Below are 18302 nucleotides of genomic sequence, written 5' to 3'. Positions count from 1 at the left end.
TAATTCTGGGAGGAGTTGGGGCGGGACAGAAGGCGCGTGCACGTGCGTTACTTTTCACGCAAATCGGGATTTATGTAGTAGAAAAACGTGAAAGTATGCGTGCGCACAGATTCCTGCATCTGGATTTTTCTGTGCGTATGCACAATCCCGCTTTTGTGCTTATGCCATGTTATAGTGTGAGTTCTATGCACGGCGTTATACATGAGGCCCCTGGTGTTTACCTGAACAGGTTTCTGACATTTACTGTATTAAGTCTTTATGCTATCTCTTTATGATGAATGCTTTGTTACCCTAAAATTCTTCCACAAGTGTGATATGTTTCCGGTCCATGTGAGCATGCACTTGAAAGTATATGTCGTAAATGGATGGACTGTATTAACCACGACCATTCAAGTGGTTTCTACATGTACAGTATATAATACTGCGTCCTTTGTCTTTGTATAGTGGTATCAAAAGGCCTTTCTTAGTAATAGAATAATTTTCAAGAAATGTACCTTGAGATTCTATTCAATATCAATTGTTCTCTATTCTGTCTTCCTCTGTATATTATGATGTTCAATGTCAACATTCTATTATTCCCTAAAGTGTTCCTTGCTAAATGATAATTCACTTTTTTAACCATAACCCATCTGAACAGATTACAGCACAATAACCACACATACACAAGGAATATTTTGAAACTAAAATTAAAAAATATCTAATTAATCAATTTGCATAAATATGCATTTTAATAAAGATGTCACCTTTTTTAATTTTGCTACCATGCTCCACAAATGAGAGTGAGACTTTATGATTATAACAGAATTACACTATTTCCCCAGGGTTTCTAGCAAAACAGGTCAATTGCCTTGCATTATTTTCTCTGTCACAGATGACATTAAGGTCCTACAGGAAAAAGCAAAGAGTACTATTATTAGTGTTACTGCTAGTTCTATTACTTTACCTATTGACCAAAGGTTTCCACACAAAGCTAAAATAATCTATGTCAAAAAAATTAATTTGATGTATAGTTGTGCTCAGCAAAATACATAGGCTTTTTTAGTTTTTTTTCAATCATTCTTACTTACTTGAACAGATTAAAAACATATAAACGTTGTATTTTAGGATTGTTGCTCAGACACTTTTGTGTTCTTGGTAATGCTTTTCAAATGTAAGCAATTTTTTTTGATTAAAGCATCATTGAGGATCACCACAGAAAAAGGTAAGTGTGAGATATTTTATATGCTGCTGCTGCGATAATGTGACATCACTGAGGAAACAGTGGTTGTCAAGCAGATTGATTTGGCTGCATTTGTTTGTGTTACCCATATGTGGGCATTGAGCTCAGGGACAATGAATATGATCCATCATTTCATTTTCCCCTGTGGTGCACAAAGGCAAGGAAGAACGTAGATGCAGTGGAATCAAAATGTCAAATCTGACAAATTGTGATGATCTAGCACAGCTAAACAAACCTGTGCTGCTTAGAATGATGAAAAATCTCAAATCGCCAGAAGACTTTGTCAAATATATTGGCACATAAGTGAAGTGCAGTTTCCAGCATTTGTAGATAATTTGTCTTAATCTCCCACAAGCAGTTTTATTTGGTTGCTAAAAATGAAAAATGGTCTTCTTCATCTTAATCTTATGAGTGGGACAGAAACCTATCTAGTACCCAAGTCAAACTGATCACTTCTGGAGAGTTTAGTACTTCTCTGTGTTGATATTAAACAGGATACAGGCTTTACTGTGTTTAATCTAAAAAATACAATAAAATGTTGCTTACTGGCAAATGACCACTACCTCAAATTAGGCACATTGAGTGTTACATTTACTTTATTTTGTCACTTGCCATTTATTCATTTTTCTTTTTTTTTAAACACATGTATTTGATTTTATTTTCATTATGTGCAGTTCTTTAAAAGGTGTACTATTACATTATTTTTTATAGGTCCTATAAAAAAAACAAATGTTTAATAACCCTTATAAGCACTGTACTATAGAATCATATGCTGTATTTACTATATCTTGTACATACTTTTTAATTTAGAGTGCAGCTAACAGTTTCCTTTTTGATATACTTTTTATTTTTATGAGGTACACTTCTCTTTATATGTACGGATTTACAAAATGTAGTTCAAACTTTTAAAATAAAATAACATAAGACACTAAATATAAAAACAACATAACACAAATCAGGAGTGCTTTTGTAGTGGCCATACTATTCAGAATGATAGCAAGGCAGACAGGATATTATGAAGTATTCTGTTTATTAATTAAATTATTAACACAAGAGAGAGATAAACAGGAAGAATAAATATTATAAAAAAAGCTTACACATCAAACCTCTAACCTGTCTGAGTTTATCCATGCCTGTCTGTCTAGTAGGTAGGGTGACTCACTGACTCGCTTGAAGGAATTCTACTTTAGAGCTCGCTGAATGTTCAAGTTTTCTGTTTCACAGAGATACATCAGCCATTGAACAGAGGTGTTTCAATAGTTTTTCTGACTACTGAGGTAATGGTCAGCAGAAGTTATGCCAATAGATTCTGGCAGCATGCACTATTGCATGTACATTGAAATACACAGAGAGTTTAAGGTCATGCATTGAAACAGGTCAGTATTGCCAATTCTGAGGATCTCAAAATAAAATTGGATGAATACAGTTCTAAGAATTTCTACCTCAACTTTACAGTAAAAAGCCATCTCCTCTTTAAAATTAAAAACACTATGTTTGACACTGTCACACCGGGCAAAAAAAAAAAAACAAACTTTAACCCTGGTTTTCAGCTGTATTAAAAAAAAGTGGGGAAAATACCCCTTTCAGCTTCAAACCCCATGGCTTTCTGGATGGCACTAAACGTCATAGGCAGAAAGTTGAGCAAGTCGATAAAACGTAACTGATTACCCGAATCAGTGAAATACATCAACTTATTTCCTTGAGTGGTAACCTGAGCTTTCACTCCATTTTCAATCAAATACTACATTCAAAAGTACCCATTGTAATATTTTGAATTGTGTGCTACAAAGGTATAGCTGTAATACTTGGGCCGGTGGTATCTGGCAAAGAACTGATGTATACAGTCTTCCCCCCCACAGAACCAAGATTTCCCACACAAGGACCTATAGTTTACATAATTTGGAATGTGTACTCTTGTTTTTTGCCAACTTTCAAAATCATAAAACACATATTTCTCACACAATTCCTCAGACTTAAAGGTTTCTATAAAGCATTGATGCTTTTCTACCTCATTTTCAATTTTTGATTTATAAACGTGAAATTCCTTAACACTAAAATTACCAGAGCCTTTGAAAAAACTTGTAAACCCAGCCCACCTTAAATCCCTTCGTACCTCTCCGTCAGCGTCTTTTGTCTTTTGCAAATGTGTCAATAAGCCCAAGCAGCCTGCTATACCATCCCCCCCCGCCACAGAACTGGGAAGAAATTCTCCCAGTTCAAGCCTTAATTATCTGGAGGTACCTAGAGTTGTACAGGGGAAATAATTTCATGTGTGTTCCGTGTCTACAACAATCTATGTACAGTAATCCCTCCTCCATCGCGGGGGTTGCGTTCCAGAGCCACCCGCGAAATAAGAAAATCCGCGAAGTAGAAACCATATGTTTATATGGTTATTTTTATATTGTCATGCTTGGGTCACAGATTTGCACAGAAACACAGGAGGTTGTAGAGAGACAGGAACGTTATTCAAACACTGCAAACAAACATTTGTCTCTTTTTCAAAAGTTTAAACTGTGCTCCATGACAAGACAGAGATGACAGTTCCGTCTCACAATTAAAAGAATGCAAACATATTTTCCTCTTCAAAGGAGTGCCCGTCAGGAGCAGAGTCTGTCAGAAAGACAGAGAATAAAGCAAACAAATCAATAGGGCTGTTTGCTTTTAAGTATGCAAAGCACCGCGGCACAAAGCTGTTGAAGGCGGCAGCTCACACCCCCTCCGTCAGGAGCAGAGAAATAGAGAGAGAGAGCCAGAGTAAAACAAAGTCAAAAATCAATACATGCCCTTTGAGCTTTTAAGTATGCGAAGCACCGTGCAGCATGTCCTTCAGGAAGCAGCTGCACACAGAAGGTAGAAACGTCCCTATCGTCTAGGTGTGCGAACAGCCCCCCTGCTCACACCCCCCTACATCAGCGCAAGAGAGAGAGAGAGAGAGAGAAAGTAAGTTGGGTAGCTTCTCAGCCATCTGCCAATAGCGTCCCTTGTATGAAATCAACTGAGCAAACCAACTGAGGAAGCATGTACCAGAAATTAAAAGACCCATTGTCCACAGAAACCCGCGAAGCAGCGAAAAATCCGCGATATATATTTAAATATGCTTACATATAAAATCCGCGATGGAGTGAAGCCGCGAAAGGCGAAGCGCGATATAGCGAGGGATCACTGTAAACACATCGTTAAAACAGAAACGTTTTTCATGTTTTAGTAAAAAATGGCAAAATGTAGACATGACCTGTATAATGTTTGAAGGCTGATGGCCAAATATCAAATAAATACTTTCACAAAAGATACAAGCGCCATACAACACCTTCAGCGGTGCAACGGTAAGAACTGCTGAGTTATAAATCAGAGGTCGTGAGTTCGAATCCAGCTCCCCTGCAAATTTACCATTTTGAGCAGTGAGCTGCTCTTATTGTTAATATTATACAATAAAAACATACATTTGATTTGTGTCTGTAACAGTCGGTGTAAATTTATAGTACTTTTATTCTCTCAGTCACGATCACGATACAACACCCACCCCCCTACCCCAGATCTGACACTGTTAGTTTTTATCTGAAACTGGGAATAACTGTAGATGTGAGTGTGTTTTGAGACAATGAAACTGGAAATTTTGTGATCTGGAGGGGTAAAAGCTGACACACAAATGCTGGTGAATCTGCCTTATTTGTATCTCATTGTCACTTGAATTTTTTTTATTCAGTTTTATTGAGTGTTCCTGCTTACACTGAATTAGCATGCACCTTATTATCCATGATGTCAATGCCGCACTGGCAAAGAACAGAAACATAGGTATATATATATTTGGAATAATTCATTTTATGACCTGTATAGTACATTTCGGAAGACATTGTGACACTCATGCAACATTATTCATATTCATTTACATGCCTTCTTGCGGTTGTAATCAGTGACCGCGTTTTTTTTTTTCCGATCGTGCCCAGTCTCCACATTTTGGTGCATGGTGGTGTTTCTTTTGTACTCCAGGACATGCAGAGGAAAGAATAGTACAGAGAGGTCAGTTTCACGCTATATGCAATCATCAAATTCAAATGTTAACAGTTTCCACACACCCACGGGCCATCCTTGTTAAATTTATGACGTGTACCTGTTGCAATGTACACACTTCTCTCTATGCTGTGGTTATTATTACACTGAATGGGCACCTGACACTCACTGAGTTTGCTTTCCTGGGGGAAGCAGCTATCTTGGAACAGAAGCTTGTCAATGTTGCATCCTCTTTTGCTTTATCCATCGCCTTTTTTTGTAAGAAGCGACGCCGAAGTTCCTCTGCAAGGTGAGCCAAGAACGCTCTTCTTTTCTCAGTGGACCCATGCATCCCTTGTACAGTACATGTGTGTTCATCGCTGCCAAGTCAAGCTTGTTGTAGCACAAGCAACCCACCACCAGCATGCTGCTGCTCGCACTGAATAAGCTCACGCCTTCTGGAGCATGATATTAATGCAGCACTGGAGAAAAAAAGAAAAAGACAAATATATATGACATTTTGAAGAAATCCTTGTATGACCTGAATAGTACCAATCAGAAAACATCATCACACTAATGCAATATTATTTGAAAACGAACAGCGTCAGATTGGGTGTGAATTTATGCTGCCGCTTTTAGTTAGGGTCAGATCATTGTGGGGGGAGAGCGTGAACGTGACTGAGAGAATAAAACTGAAAAAAAGCTAACTTTTACAAGTACCATAAATTTACATAAATTTTCCTTTTCCTTCCCAGTTAACAACACTTTTCTGATGATTAAAAATAATCAGTGGAGAGATCTGAATTTGTTGTAACACCACTTTTTAAACCAGTATTACAGAAATATTTGCTTGTTTCTTTCCAGAACTCATGTACACAGTGGAGCTTGCTGGTGGACTTGGAGCCATTCTTCTCTTGCTTGTCTGCTTAGTGACACTATATAAGTGCTACAAGATCGAGATCATGCTGTTCTATCGTAACCACTTTGGAGCAGATGAGGTAGATGGAGGTAAGTGTCCATTCTGGTTAATGTAATTGGGTTAAGCTGAAAAGACAAATAACTTCACACCCTAGTTCTGCTACAATACACTTACAGTTATCATGCTGTATATTCTGATATCAGTCCTTGTACATATTCCATTCTATTCAGGTTCACATGTACTAAGTCTTAAAATAACATATAACTAGTTTTGAGAATTACCAGTTTCCATTGCCTTGTATAAAGTAAGTCAGTTTTTAATTTCTTCCCTAAAATAGGATGGAATTTGCGGAAGCATATTAGGGCCACAGAGAAGAAAAAAAATACGGACACAATAAAGGAGAAAAAAGTATATGTCGAGAATAAAGTCGACATGCCAACTTTATTCTCGACATTTCCACTTTAAAGTCGACATGTTGACTTTATTCTCGACATTTCCACTTTAATCTCGACATTAATGTCAAGATTAAAGTCGACATGTTAACTATATTCCCGTAGTTTATTTTGTCATTGAAGTAGAACGTCATAAACGTCATTTTAAAATCAATGTTTAATTTACTAGATTTTCTCAAACCCGCCATAAGTGATGTAGCACATTAAATGCTTTGTGCTAAGTGTTCCCCGAGCCATGTTAATCAGTATGTACTTCTTAAACTGACTTCCTCTTGCACTGAGCATTTAATCATGAAAATGATACCAAGTATTTATCTTAGCATTCTAAATTTTCAGAGAGCAGGAATATCATGAAATTAATGTATTCAGTTTGACGATCGCTGCCTGTGCTTCCTCTCAGTGCAAGAGGAAGTCAGTTTAAGAAGCACATGCCTATTAACATGGGTTGGGGAACACTTAATACAGAGCATTTAATGTGCTACTTTACTTATGATGGGGTTTGAGAAAATCTAGTAAATTCAACATTGATTTTAAGATGAAGTTTATGACACTCTACTTTAATGACAAAATAAACTATGAGAATAAAGTCAGCATGTCGACTTTAATCTCTGTGTCAGTATTTTTTTTCCTCTCCGTGGCCCTAATACACTTCTGTAGGAATGAGAATGTTGCATTCCTATAATAATTCTAGAATGTACATTATAAATCTGAATCCTGAAGAAAAATGTTTTGTTTCTGAAGTATCTAATGCTGAAAATATTAAGAGCAGAGTTTGCTCATTTTTAATGTTATTTGTTGATGCATCAGTCTTATTGCTGGCACTTCAACCAAAAAAGTCTTCATATGACTTTAGCAAATAAACATGCTATCCTGCAAAGACTGGCAGAATGAAGGTAAAGTAATGCAAATGACTGAAGCCTAGATTTAATACAGATTCCTGGAGATTCCATTACCATTAGTTGTTTCATTTAACATTTGCCTATTCAAATGTAAATAGGAACAACTAATTCCAGCATGCAATATCCTGATGTCCAAAAAAAGTCCAACCGCAATTTACTGTATATAAGGTAGTGTTGCTGGACATTGTGCACTGAATGCTTCTGAGCTCATACCACTACATATTCATATATTTAGTAAGAGTCACAGATTTGCTATGCAATCATATTGTTTACATACTTTTAGTTAGTGGGTTTATTTTTTTAATAATGTATTGCAATGCATAATTTTTCAGGTTGTCTATTTCATTTTTATGTGATATTCTTTTTTTTTTTAATAAATCATAAATTATATGCTGCATGATAATTTGGAATTCTACACTAATCTACTAGACAGAAGGCAGAAGTGGATGTGCTACTTAAAAAATGTCCCAACTGGCAGTGAGCTTAGTACTGTATCATGGAATTAACAGTGGCGCTGCAGGTGCTGTACATCAGGTCGCCTTTATTTTACTGTGTCAAATTCTGATGACACTTTAAGCAGATGGTATAGTTGCTCTGGTCTTGATCATTTGACACACTGAGATAGAATATTTCATCCTGAAATCCTATGTTGCTTGATAGAACTTTGGCTATACTATTATTTTGTTTAATTCTTTTATTAAAGCAAGAATTTAGCAATGATTTCTTTCACATGCCCATTTAACGTACATTTGAAATTTTGTTTCCTCACATGTTTGTCATGATACAGATATTGATTTTTTTGTAACTAGTTAGATAAAAATTTGTATGAAATATGAGAGCTGCTGTATTGAATGAAATTTTAGTATAGATGGGGGGGAAAAACTAATAGTAACAATAGCAATTTATTTATATAACATGTTTCATATATTAAATGCAGGGCAATTTGCTTTATGCAAAAAAGAAAAAAAAATTACAGTTTGAGATGTTCAACCCACACACCCTAAAAGGAAAAGCTTCAGTGTCTGAATTTTTTTTCCTGTTGCTGTTGTATTTACAAAGGGATCTTCCATGAGAGGTCTGAAAGAGACTAAGATGAAATTAGTGTCATCACTGATAAAGATTCTTTGCATTTATATAGTTCTTTTCTCACTACTCAGAGTGCTTTACATAGTTAGTGTGAGCCACTTCAACCATCTCTAATATGCAACATCCACCTGGATACTGCGACAACCACCATTTTCACACCAGTACACTCAATAAACATTAGCTATTAGGTGGTGAAGGGATGAGAAATAGTTAGACAGTTATAGACAGGGGATGATTAGGCCATAGAGGGCAATTTAGCCAGGATATTGGCATACAAAAGATGCCCAGGGATCTTTTATGACCACAGAGAGTCAGTACTTAAGTTTTATGTCTCATCTGAAGGACAACACTATTCTTACAGCACAGTGTCAATTCTCTGGGGAATTGGGATCCACCTACAGACCACAGTGTAAGCGCCTCCTGTTGCCCTCATCAACACCACTTCCAGCAGAACCCAGGCTTTTACTGGTTGATCTCTCATCCAACTACTGGCTGGGCCCAAACATGCTTAGTTGTAGGTGGATTTCCTGTTCTGAAGTGCATGTGGTATAGCTGCTGGCTTTAGCATATCTTCATCCACCACAGTATTCAAGCATCCGTAGGAGAGGTATGTACCGGTCTTGTTGGATTTCCCCTACTGCTAGGCTATGGTTAAACATTCTGAAGATCACTGCATCAGGCATCTGAACAAGCACTAATCATTTTAATTATCATCCTTGGTCAGCGAGGCTCATAAAATACAGTAGTAAACAAGTTGATTTGCTATTACAAATCTTGAAGGTAACAAGTGTCAGAACTAGACAGGACCATGTCTTTTCACTCATCCTTGCATTTATGGGTGAATTCTCCCTTGAAGGGAAGTTGCTCAAGCTGTGCTTCATAAAACTGTATTTTAATGACTGAAAATTAATTTTCACACATTTCTTGGCTTTTTGAACACTTGCTGTGATTTTTAGTACTGTGATTTATGTTCTTGTAGATGTTTATTTGTACACTTCCTCCCTTTTTTGCTTCTTGCTTCTTTGTAAAAAACTGTCTTGCCAAAATATACTCTTCTTCAACTATGTCTAAATTATTTAATCCTAGAATATTGTCTGCCTTTGGATCAAGGACAGCAATAGTACAAGCAAGCTTTGACTTGCCAATGACTTAACTGTCTAATCACAAGGTCAATTGTATTTAGAAGAGCCTCCATAGTTCTGTCTGGTCATTGAGTTTCTAGCTGTACTTCAGGCATGTACTGCCTCATATAAATATGTATATTGTGACCACAGCGGGGTGTCAGAGAGCCCCCAAACCCAAGACACAGTAAAATAACAGATGTTTTTAGAATAAAATAAATGGTATTTATTCCTCCAAAGAACTTTCCACAATCAACTCTCCAAATATAAGCCACAATTATGCAGAACTCAAGTTTCTCCTTACTATCTCCCACTGAGTGTTGCCCACTGCCTCCCAACTCTGACTCAGTGATATGAGGTAGTGGGCTCCTTTTAAGTGGAGCCCAGGAATGCTTCCGATATCATGCTGTTTCCTCCTGGAAGCACTTCTGGGCCATACAGAAACTTTGTAAGAAGGTCCTCCCACAACAGCACCCTCTATCGACACCCAGAGACCTCGACATGGTTGCCCTTCTGGACTACAATTCCTAAGCACCCATGCGGGTGTCGCGGTAGGCTTATCATATGAGGACCACTGCTACCTAGTGTATGGGGTATGGAACCAATCGCAATTCTCCTCAGTCCATCTCTTAAAACATTCTGGCTGGATACAAATTCATTTCAATATCCTGCTGGCCAAACTGTGTGTGTCATTGTACTGGCCTGCTATCTGGGTAATGAACCATCTTCTGCCCCAGCCAGATGGCCATTCTCCTCCAACACTATATAGATTGATAGACAGTGTATTGTCATTTTGAAGATACACTATAAATTAGCATATGCATTTATACCATTGTTGATGTCAAGCTCCTATCTGCTTCTCTGAGTTCTGCTTCATTTTGCTTCCTCCCCATACTAGTCATCCAACTGGTGGTTAATGTAGATGATATTTCTTATAGCCATTATTTAGACTATTGTTAGCCTAGCTTTCTGATTTACAAAGTGAAGTTAAAAAAAAATTCTGGCTACAAAAATTGCAGTTTCAGGATCTCCATGACTTGCCATGATTTATGGATCATGTAACAAAGGACAAAATTGAACTTTACTTGAATTCCAATCTGCCTCCTAAATTTATGTCTTCAAAAAGTTATTTTGTCTGGAAAATGTTACAATGTGGTCCTGAGGGGTTCATCGTGTAGTGAGTGTGACAACTCTCTATTAGCGCTTGCTCCCAACCTTCAGTCTTGAACAGGGTCTCGGGGGTCTGCTGGAACCTATCCCAGCTAGCATATGGGTGCCAGTCCATCGTGGGGAGAACATACACGCACACACACATGCTACAGCCAATTTAGGATCATCAATTCAACTAACCTGCATGTCTTTAGATCATAGAAGGAAAACCGACCACCCGGAGGAAACCCACACAGACACAGGGAGAACATGCAAACTCCACATAAGAAGGACCCGGGATGTGAAACATGGTCTCCTAACTGCAAGGCAGCAGCACTACTGTGCTGCCCTAAATTTAATTGCCTTCTTCAATTAACATTGTATCTTCTACCCAATTAAAAATGCTCTGTCCCTGTGCTGCTTTATTTTCTTACTACAGTACTTCTGCCTATATTGCTTCAATTAAAGCTAATATAGTCCTGTATGTTACTTTTATCAGTCTTGTCTCACTTTCCACCCTCCATCATATTGGAAGAATCCGTTAATCTTTTATCTAAATTTATTTGTAATGATCAGAAGCCCAGTCTGAAGCAATTATTCATTCATTTGCTTTGGAGACATTGCTTCACATTCTGTGCCAAACTGAATGGTTCATTAGGCTTGTATTGTGTATCTTCTACTACCCTGGCTGAACCCAGCTAATTTTCTCTGTTTACTTTTAATTGAATCCTCCCATCATTCTAGTCCATTAAAAACTTCCCAATATCCTTTTTTCCCCCTCAGATATGCTCCTACAAAATCCTAAAACTCAGTATCTGCTTAAATATTCCTACATTTTAGATCTGGTGTCTGATGAAAACCTGGCTTTGCCATAAAATTACTTTTTTTGTTTTTTAATTGAATCTTGAATGCACACACTGTAGTTTCTACTCCTTCACTTTAATCTTCCTTACTTTTCTTTTACCTTCAGCTCATTTCTGCTTTGGAAAAGTGTAGTATGCAGCATGTCTGCATGTTATTCTTCTTAGAACTTTCTTTCTTACAGATAACAGATTACAGATATCCAAATAACAGGTATATCTCTGCTGCTTACTCTTCATACTCTAAATTTTCATGAATCTTATGCATATAATATTGATGTGGCATCATTATTTATCACACAATAATCTGTGTCCACTATTTGTTTCAAGTAGCCTAAATCTTTTGAGGTACTGAAAGAACGATGCCTGGAAAGTGCAGCACAGAGATACCTCTCCAAGAGTCCCAGTATTGTGAAAAATTATCCAGTGGTGTATCTCTATTCTGAATAGCTCTTGCCATCTTATCCTACAGATTCTTAATAGGACTTTGATATAGTGGCACTGCATTAAGCTGATTTGAAAGACATTTTAGTGGAACATTACAGGATATTCCTATTATTGTTCCAGTAAGCATTCTGATACTGGATAGTCTAGTTTGTAGAAAGGTGTGTACCTGGTTAAGAAAGACAATTAGATGTGTTGTTCCATTAAAGTGTTGTTTCACTTGTATCAAGGAATAAACTTTCATATACTTGTTTTTTTTACACGTGATATTTTATTTCTAGGCACAGCCAGGTTGTTGAGGGGGTCCGGTTTGGAGGACTCAAGATTGGGTCACTGCTTTTTGCAGATGATGTTGTCCTATTTGCTTCATCAGGCCTTGATCTTCAGCTCTCTCTGGATCGGTTCGCAGCTGAGTGTGAAGCGGCTGGGATGGGAATCAGCACCTCCATATCCGAGACCATGGTCCTCAGCCGGAAAAGGGTGGAGTTCCCTCTCAAGGTTGGGAGTGAGATCCTGCCTCAAGTGGAGGAGTTCAAGTATCTCGGGGTCTTGTTCACGAGTGAGGGAAGAATGGAGCGTGAGATCGACAGGCAGATTGGTGCGGCGCCCGCAGTGATGCGGTCTCTGCATCGGTCTGTCGTGGTGAAAAAGGAGCTGAGCCATAAGGCAAAGCTCTCAATTTACCAGTCGATCTATGTTCCTACCCTCACCTATGGTCATGAGCTATGGGCAGTGACCAAAAGAACGAGATCACGAATACAAGCAGCTGAAATGAGTTTCCTCCGCAGGGTGTCTGGGCTCTCCCTTAAAGATAGGGTGAGAAGCTCAGTCATCCTGGAGGAGCTCAGAGTAGAGCCGCTACTCCTCCGCATCGAGAGGAGTCAGATGAGGTGGCTCGGGCATCTGATCAGGATGCCTCCTGGACGCCTCCCTGGTGAGGTGTTCCTGGCATGTCCAACTGGGAAGAGGCCTCGGGGAAGACCCAGGACACGCTGGAGGGACTATGTCTCCCGGCTGGCCTGGGAACGCCTCGGGATTCTCCCGGAAGAGCTAGAAGAAGTGGCCGGGGAGAGGGAAGTCTGGGCATTTCTGCTCAAGCTGCTGCCCCTGCGACCCGACCTCGGATAAGCGGAAGAGGATGGATGGATGATATTTTAGTTGTGGATAGTAGTGGATTGACCATAGACTTGCATGAAGTTTGATGGAAAAAACAACAAAAAAAAGTGTTTTAACTTCCATTTACTTTGGAGACATTTTCACAGTGTTTTAAACAGAAAAAAGAACAAGTGAGCAAACAAGTCAAAAGTACGAGACTGGCAAATTGTAAACATCTGAATACCCATCATGCACTCTGCATAAAGACTTGTTATAGCACATGATATGATATTTAAAATTTTTGTTGTATGTGAAGGTATTGTAAATGTTCTAATAAACTGATTTGACAAGCACAAAATAAGACAGGATTATGATCCTTTATGAATAATGCACTGTTCATATCCTCTAAAAATCAGTTTGTGGAGGAAATGACTTATGCAAATGATTTAGGATTATTTGCCAGTAACATCCAGGATCATGTGAGAGCCACCTGTTAAGGTGAAGTGAGAACCTCTGCACTAAGCTGACGCCACAGGTTATATGGAAAGCAGATGCCTAAGGAACACTGGCATAGAGCAAAATTTGTGGGCCCAGTTGGGACCCATTCCAGAAAAAAATTACAATGGAAGCCCAATTTAACATTCCCATATTTAGCATTTCCACACATTTAAGATTTTTGAACATAAATCAGCCATTGTATGAAGAAGCACAAGTTTTTCAAGGCTATATTCACACTGCAGATAATAGTGACTCGGTGCTGAGTTTTTTCTCATGCTAGGGGGCTTCGCCACTTGCTCACTTCACTCCCCAACCCCCAACGCGCCAGGCACTTTGCGTCTCTGTGTCGCTCGTGTATGTGGATTTCACTTTCACCAAATAACAAATCTTTTAATTCTCGCGGATACACCTCAAACACTACTTTTCGAATTAGACGATCTACAAGTCTCCGTCTGTACTGTTCTCGTCTTTGGTGTTTGAACCAGAAACTAAACAGCAGCCAAACTCTACTTCACAAAAGATTAATAGAGTCAGGAGATGGCGCCTTGCTCCAATTTTAATTTGATTTAATGAAGTTAGAGTGAAACTGAAAAGAAGTAAAATACAAATAATTACTGATTTAAATAAACAATATAATTTCGCTCTATACTTATCAAATTAACTTAAAATAATACTTACAGGCTTTGCTTCGATGGGACTAACACTGACTAATCGTGAAACATGCTGTCTAACTACTGACTTCCTGTAATTCTATTTCCGCTTCCTTACAACTATGTACATGAATATTCATAAAGTTATATTAATATTCATTTGAACATCAAACAGCTATTCTGCGAGGCAGAACACTCCCCGCCTGGCATCTGTGATGCCAGTATTAAATTTAGACTAAACAGATTATAACATTTCATTCTTAATTGTCTGTTGACAAAAGCAAGATAACTTCTGATGCAGGTCTCAGTAATGTCTTTGAAATTTCATGGTCTGCAGTTTTGAGTTCTACTTTCTGCACTTTCCCATCTGCACTGGGATAGACTGTTTTGACCACTGCCATTGGCCCCTTATTTCATGCAGTGTGATCATTTTTTAGAAGCACAATATCTCCTTTTTGAAGGTTCCGATGACATTTATTCCACTTGTGATGCTGTTGAAGTGTAGAAAGATATTCCTGCCGCCAGCGGGTCCAAAACCTGTCTGCAAGAGCTTGTACTCTTCTCCACTGACTTCTGTAAAGGTTCTTGTCTGTAAATTCTCCTGGTGGAATGGAACTACCAATCTTCTGTGTAAGAAGTGTAGTAGGTGTCAAAATAAATGGTGAGTCAGGATCCGTAGATACAGGGACTAGAGGCCTAGCATTCATAATAGCGGTAACTTCAGCCATCAAAGTACACAGAACATCATGAGAGAGACAAAGGTTCTCTTGTTTTAGCATGCAGTCCAGAATACTACGAGCCACTCCTATCATTCTCTCCCAGGCCCCTCCCATATGAGAGGAATGAGGAGGGTTAAATTCCCATGTACAACCTTGTTTGATAAGAAACCTCTTGAAGTTTTGATTTTTCTCATCTTTCACAAATCCCAGCTCCTTACATGCTCCTACAAAGTTTGTACCACGATCCGATCTAAGTTGTTTTGCGGACCCTCGTATGGCGAAAAATCTCCTCATGGCATTAATGCAGCTTGAAGTATCCAGAGATGATATAACTTCAATATGCACAGCTCTTGTGCTCATACATATAAACAAAATTGCCCATCGTTTACCTTCTGCTGATCCTCCTCTAGTACGCCTGACAGTCACTGTCCAAGGACCAAAAACATCCATTCCTACATACATGAATGGTGGAGCTGCAGTGACACGTTCAAGAGGTAAGTCTGCCATTTGCTCTTCTGTCACCTTTCCACGGAGCTTTCGGCAGGTGACACACATATGTAAAGTAGTGCTGACAAGTCTGTTGCCTCCAGTTATCCACAGGCCTGCAGCTCTAAGAGTAAAGTGATGGCCCTGATGTTTCACATGTTCATGATAGTAGCGTACTAACAACACAGAAATATGATGCTGTCTAGGCAAGATGAGTGGATACTTTTCACCACTCTCCAGTTGTGCATTTCTAAGCCGGCCTCCAATCCTGATAAGGCCTTCATCCACTTTGGGGGTTGAGTTTAAAAAGTGAACTGTTTTTATCTACAGTTTTCTCATTATCGAGAAACTTTAGCTCCTTCATGTATGCTTCAGTCTGGATGGACTTTATGATGGTATCTGAAGCCTGAGAAAGTTCATCAGGTGTACGTGGTTTAAAGCAGTAGTGCCAGCCTCTTCATTCAGTGATGTTTTGAGCTGCCTTGTAGGAGCGAGCAATGTGAATAAGGAGGGCTATAGCTCTAACTAATGAGTCCCAGGTAGAGAATCTTTTAAAGCAGTTAGTGGTCAGCCCTTCTTATACTTGAATGTGAGTAGCACAGTTTGTAACTATTTGCCGTATTTCAGCATCTTTCTCAGGGTTCACAAGTTCAAAAAACACTGATGTCTCATGTTGATTGTCATGGTGCTTGTAGAGGAAAGCTGGTCCAGTAAACCATATTGTCTCTGCCAGATGTGATGCACTGATGGACCTAGATGCATGAACCGCTGGGTTTTCATTTGAAGGTACGCAGAACCACTGTTCAGGCTTTGTTGACTGACGAATGCGCTGAATTCTGTTGTGCACATACACATAGAAGCGTCTCGTCTGATTGTGTATGTAGCCTAAGACAACTTTGCTGTTACAGTAAAACTTAACCATGTCCAGCTGTAAGTCTATTTCACGGAGGATGAGCTCTGCAATTTCCACTGCTATTACCGCAGCACACAGCTCAAGCCAAGGAATTGTAGGCTCAGATAAAGGAGCCAGCCTGGCTTTTCCAAAGACAAAGCCCACATCGATTTTCCCCTCTTTGCTAATACTTCTAATGTAGACCACACCCCCAATTACTTTAGCAGATGCATCAGAAAACACACAAAGCTCCTTGAGTGCTGCATTAGATATAGAGCTGGTAGTATACATACGTGGAATATGCAGATATTGCAAATGTTGTAGTGAATTCCTCCAAGTTTCCCATTCCTGTCACTTTTGTTCTGGCAATGGTGTGTCCCATTCATAGACATTGCAGCAAAGTTCCCGCAGCAAAGCCCTACCCTGTATGGTCACTGGAGCAACCAAACCAAGTGGGTGAAAAAGGCTATTAACCATGGATAAAACACCTCGCCGTGTGAATGGCTTATCACTTGTGGACATTTTGAATTATTTTGTCTTGGTAGAGTAATATATTGCTCTACTTTCCCCTATTGTATTATTAATATGTACTGTAGCCTTTGTCAGAATGCCTAATCTCACAGATTTACCACTGTGTATAAGGTATTACAGTATATAACTTATCCCCACCTTCCCTTCTATATCTATAACCTCAGGCAATTAGATGTAGTAAAAAGACAAGCAGGAGTTAAGTTACACATAAAACAATGTATTATTGGTAATATTCATAAATAATAACAATATGCAAAGTACATTTGAATATTGGCAACCATACAACCTGATTAAATGGTGATGTGTACTTTCAGGCGGCACACAGACTTGTAGTTATTTAAAATGTCTCTAGTTAAAGCATCGTTCTGCTTTCTTCAGAACAGGCCATATGCCTGTTCCAATATGGCTGCTAAACTGTGGTCTCCATTGTGTTGTCCTTTCAGTTCATGGTGTGATGATATTCATCAGTTGTTGGTTAGTAAGAGAGAGAGAATGTGGTTGAACAAGCAGATTTATACATTCTCTGTCCAACCCCTACAGCCAATAGGACATCATGGTACTTAAAAGCTTCTGATCCAAGCCAATTCCAAACTGCCATACTTCAGACCAATGGTGGAATACAGCATCTTAAAACCTGCCACCCCCAAGACCATATGTCTTTATGGCTTTCTTGCGGGGGGTTGAAAGACTTTAACAGAGAAACACTCGCCAAACTGGTTTAAAGCACACCCCCCAAATCCTGTCGTAACTTCAAAGAGATCCATTCCTTGGGTTGTAAACATGAATGCTTCTCACTAATATTACATTGCTTTGCCTAAATTACAAATAAAGACATACAAAATATTTATCAGGTCATATGCAAAATCTCACATCACAACACTCCACCCCGATGAATGTTTTGTACAATGTCTTTATAAACAGTCTTAATTGTTTAAAGAGTCTGTTGCATAACTTGTGCTTTGGTTTGCAGTGTTTGCTCTCCCAGTGTTAAAAGTTGTCCGTGACCATTTGTCCATTATCTTCTTTATTTCAAAGACAATCTGAAGAACTTGGATCTGCTTCTGATGACTTGTATCTGCTCCAGCTTGCTTCAACTGTTTGTTTAGCTTTCTACAGTCTTCATATGTCATCAGATCTGGTGGTTCAAAATGAGACAAGTCCACACCTTCCACTAAACTAGCCCACTGAAATTTAAGTCTATTGTGAATTCCTAAAACTGACCTTTGTTCTTTACTGGTTTTGTGTCTAACTGCTCATTAGACCCCTGTCCCAAACTATTAATTTAAGCATATGGA

At 38.7% G+C, this 18302-nt stretch overlaps 1 protein-coding gene across 1 annotated transcript in view; it reads left to right on the top strand.

The window, feature by feature from the left end:
• The window catches only part of LOC114650341 (interleukin-1 receptor accessory protein-like 1), a 1087089-nt gene that overhangs the window by 1004589 nt on the left and 64198 nt on the right, over positions 1–18302 (top strand). Inside the window, exon 8 of the mRNA XM_051926626.1 lies at positions 6071–6214. Within this exon, the coding sequence (XP_051782586.1) occupies positions 6071–6214 (144 nt within the window). The remainder of the gene's footprint in view (positions 1–6070; positions 6215–18302) is intronic.

The sequence above is a fragment of the Erpetoichthys calabaricus genome, chromosome 4 (genome assembly GCF_900747795.2).
Source record: "Erpetoichthys calabaricus chromosome 4, fErpCal1.3, whole genome shotgun sequence".
Taxonomy (NCBI): domain Eukaryota; kingdom Metazoa; phylum Chordata; class Cladistia; order Polypteriformes; family Polypteridae; genus Erpetoichthys; species Erpetoichthys calabaricus.
Note: the sequence above shows the minus strand (reverse complement) of the source record. Positions and strands in the feature narration are given on the sequence as shown.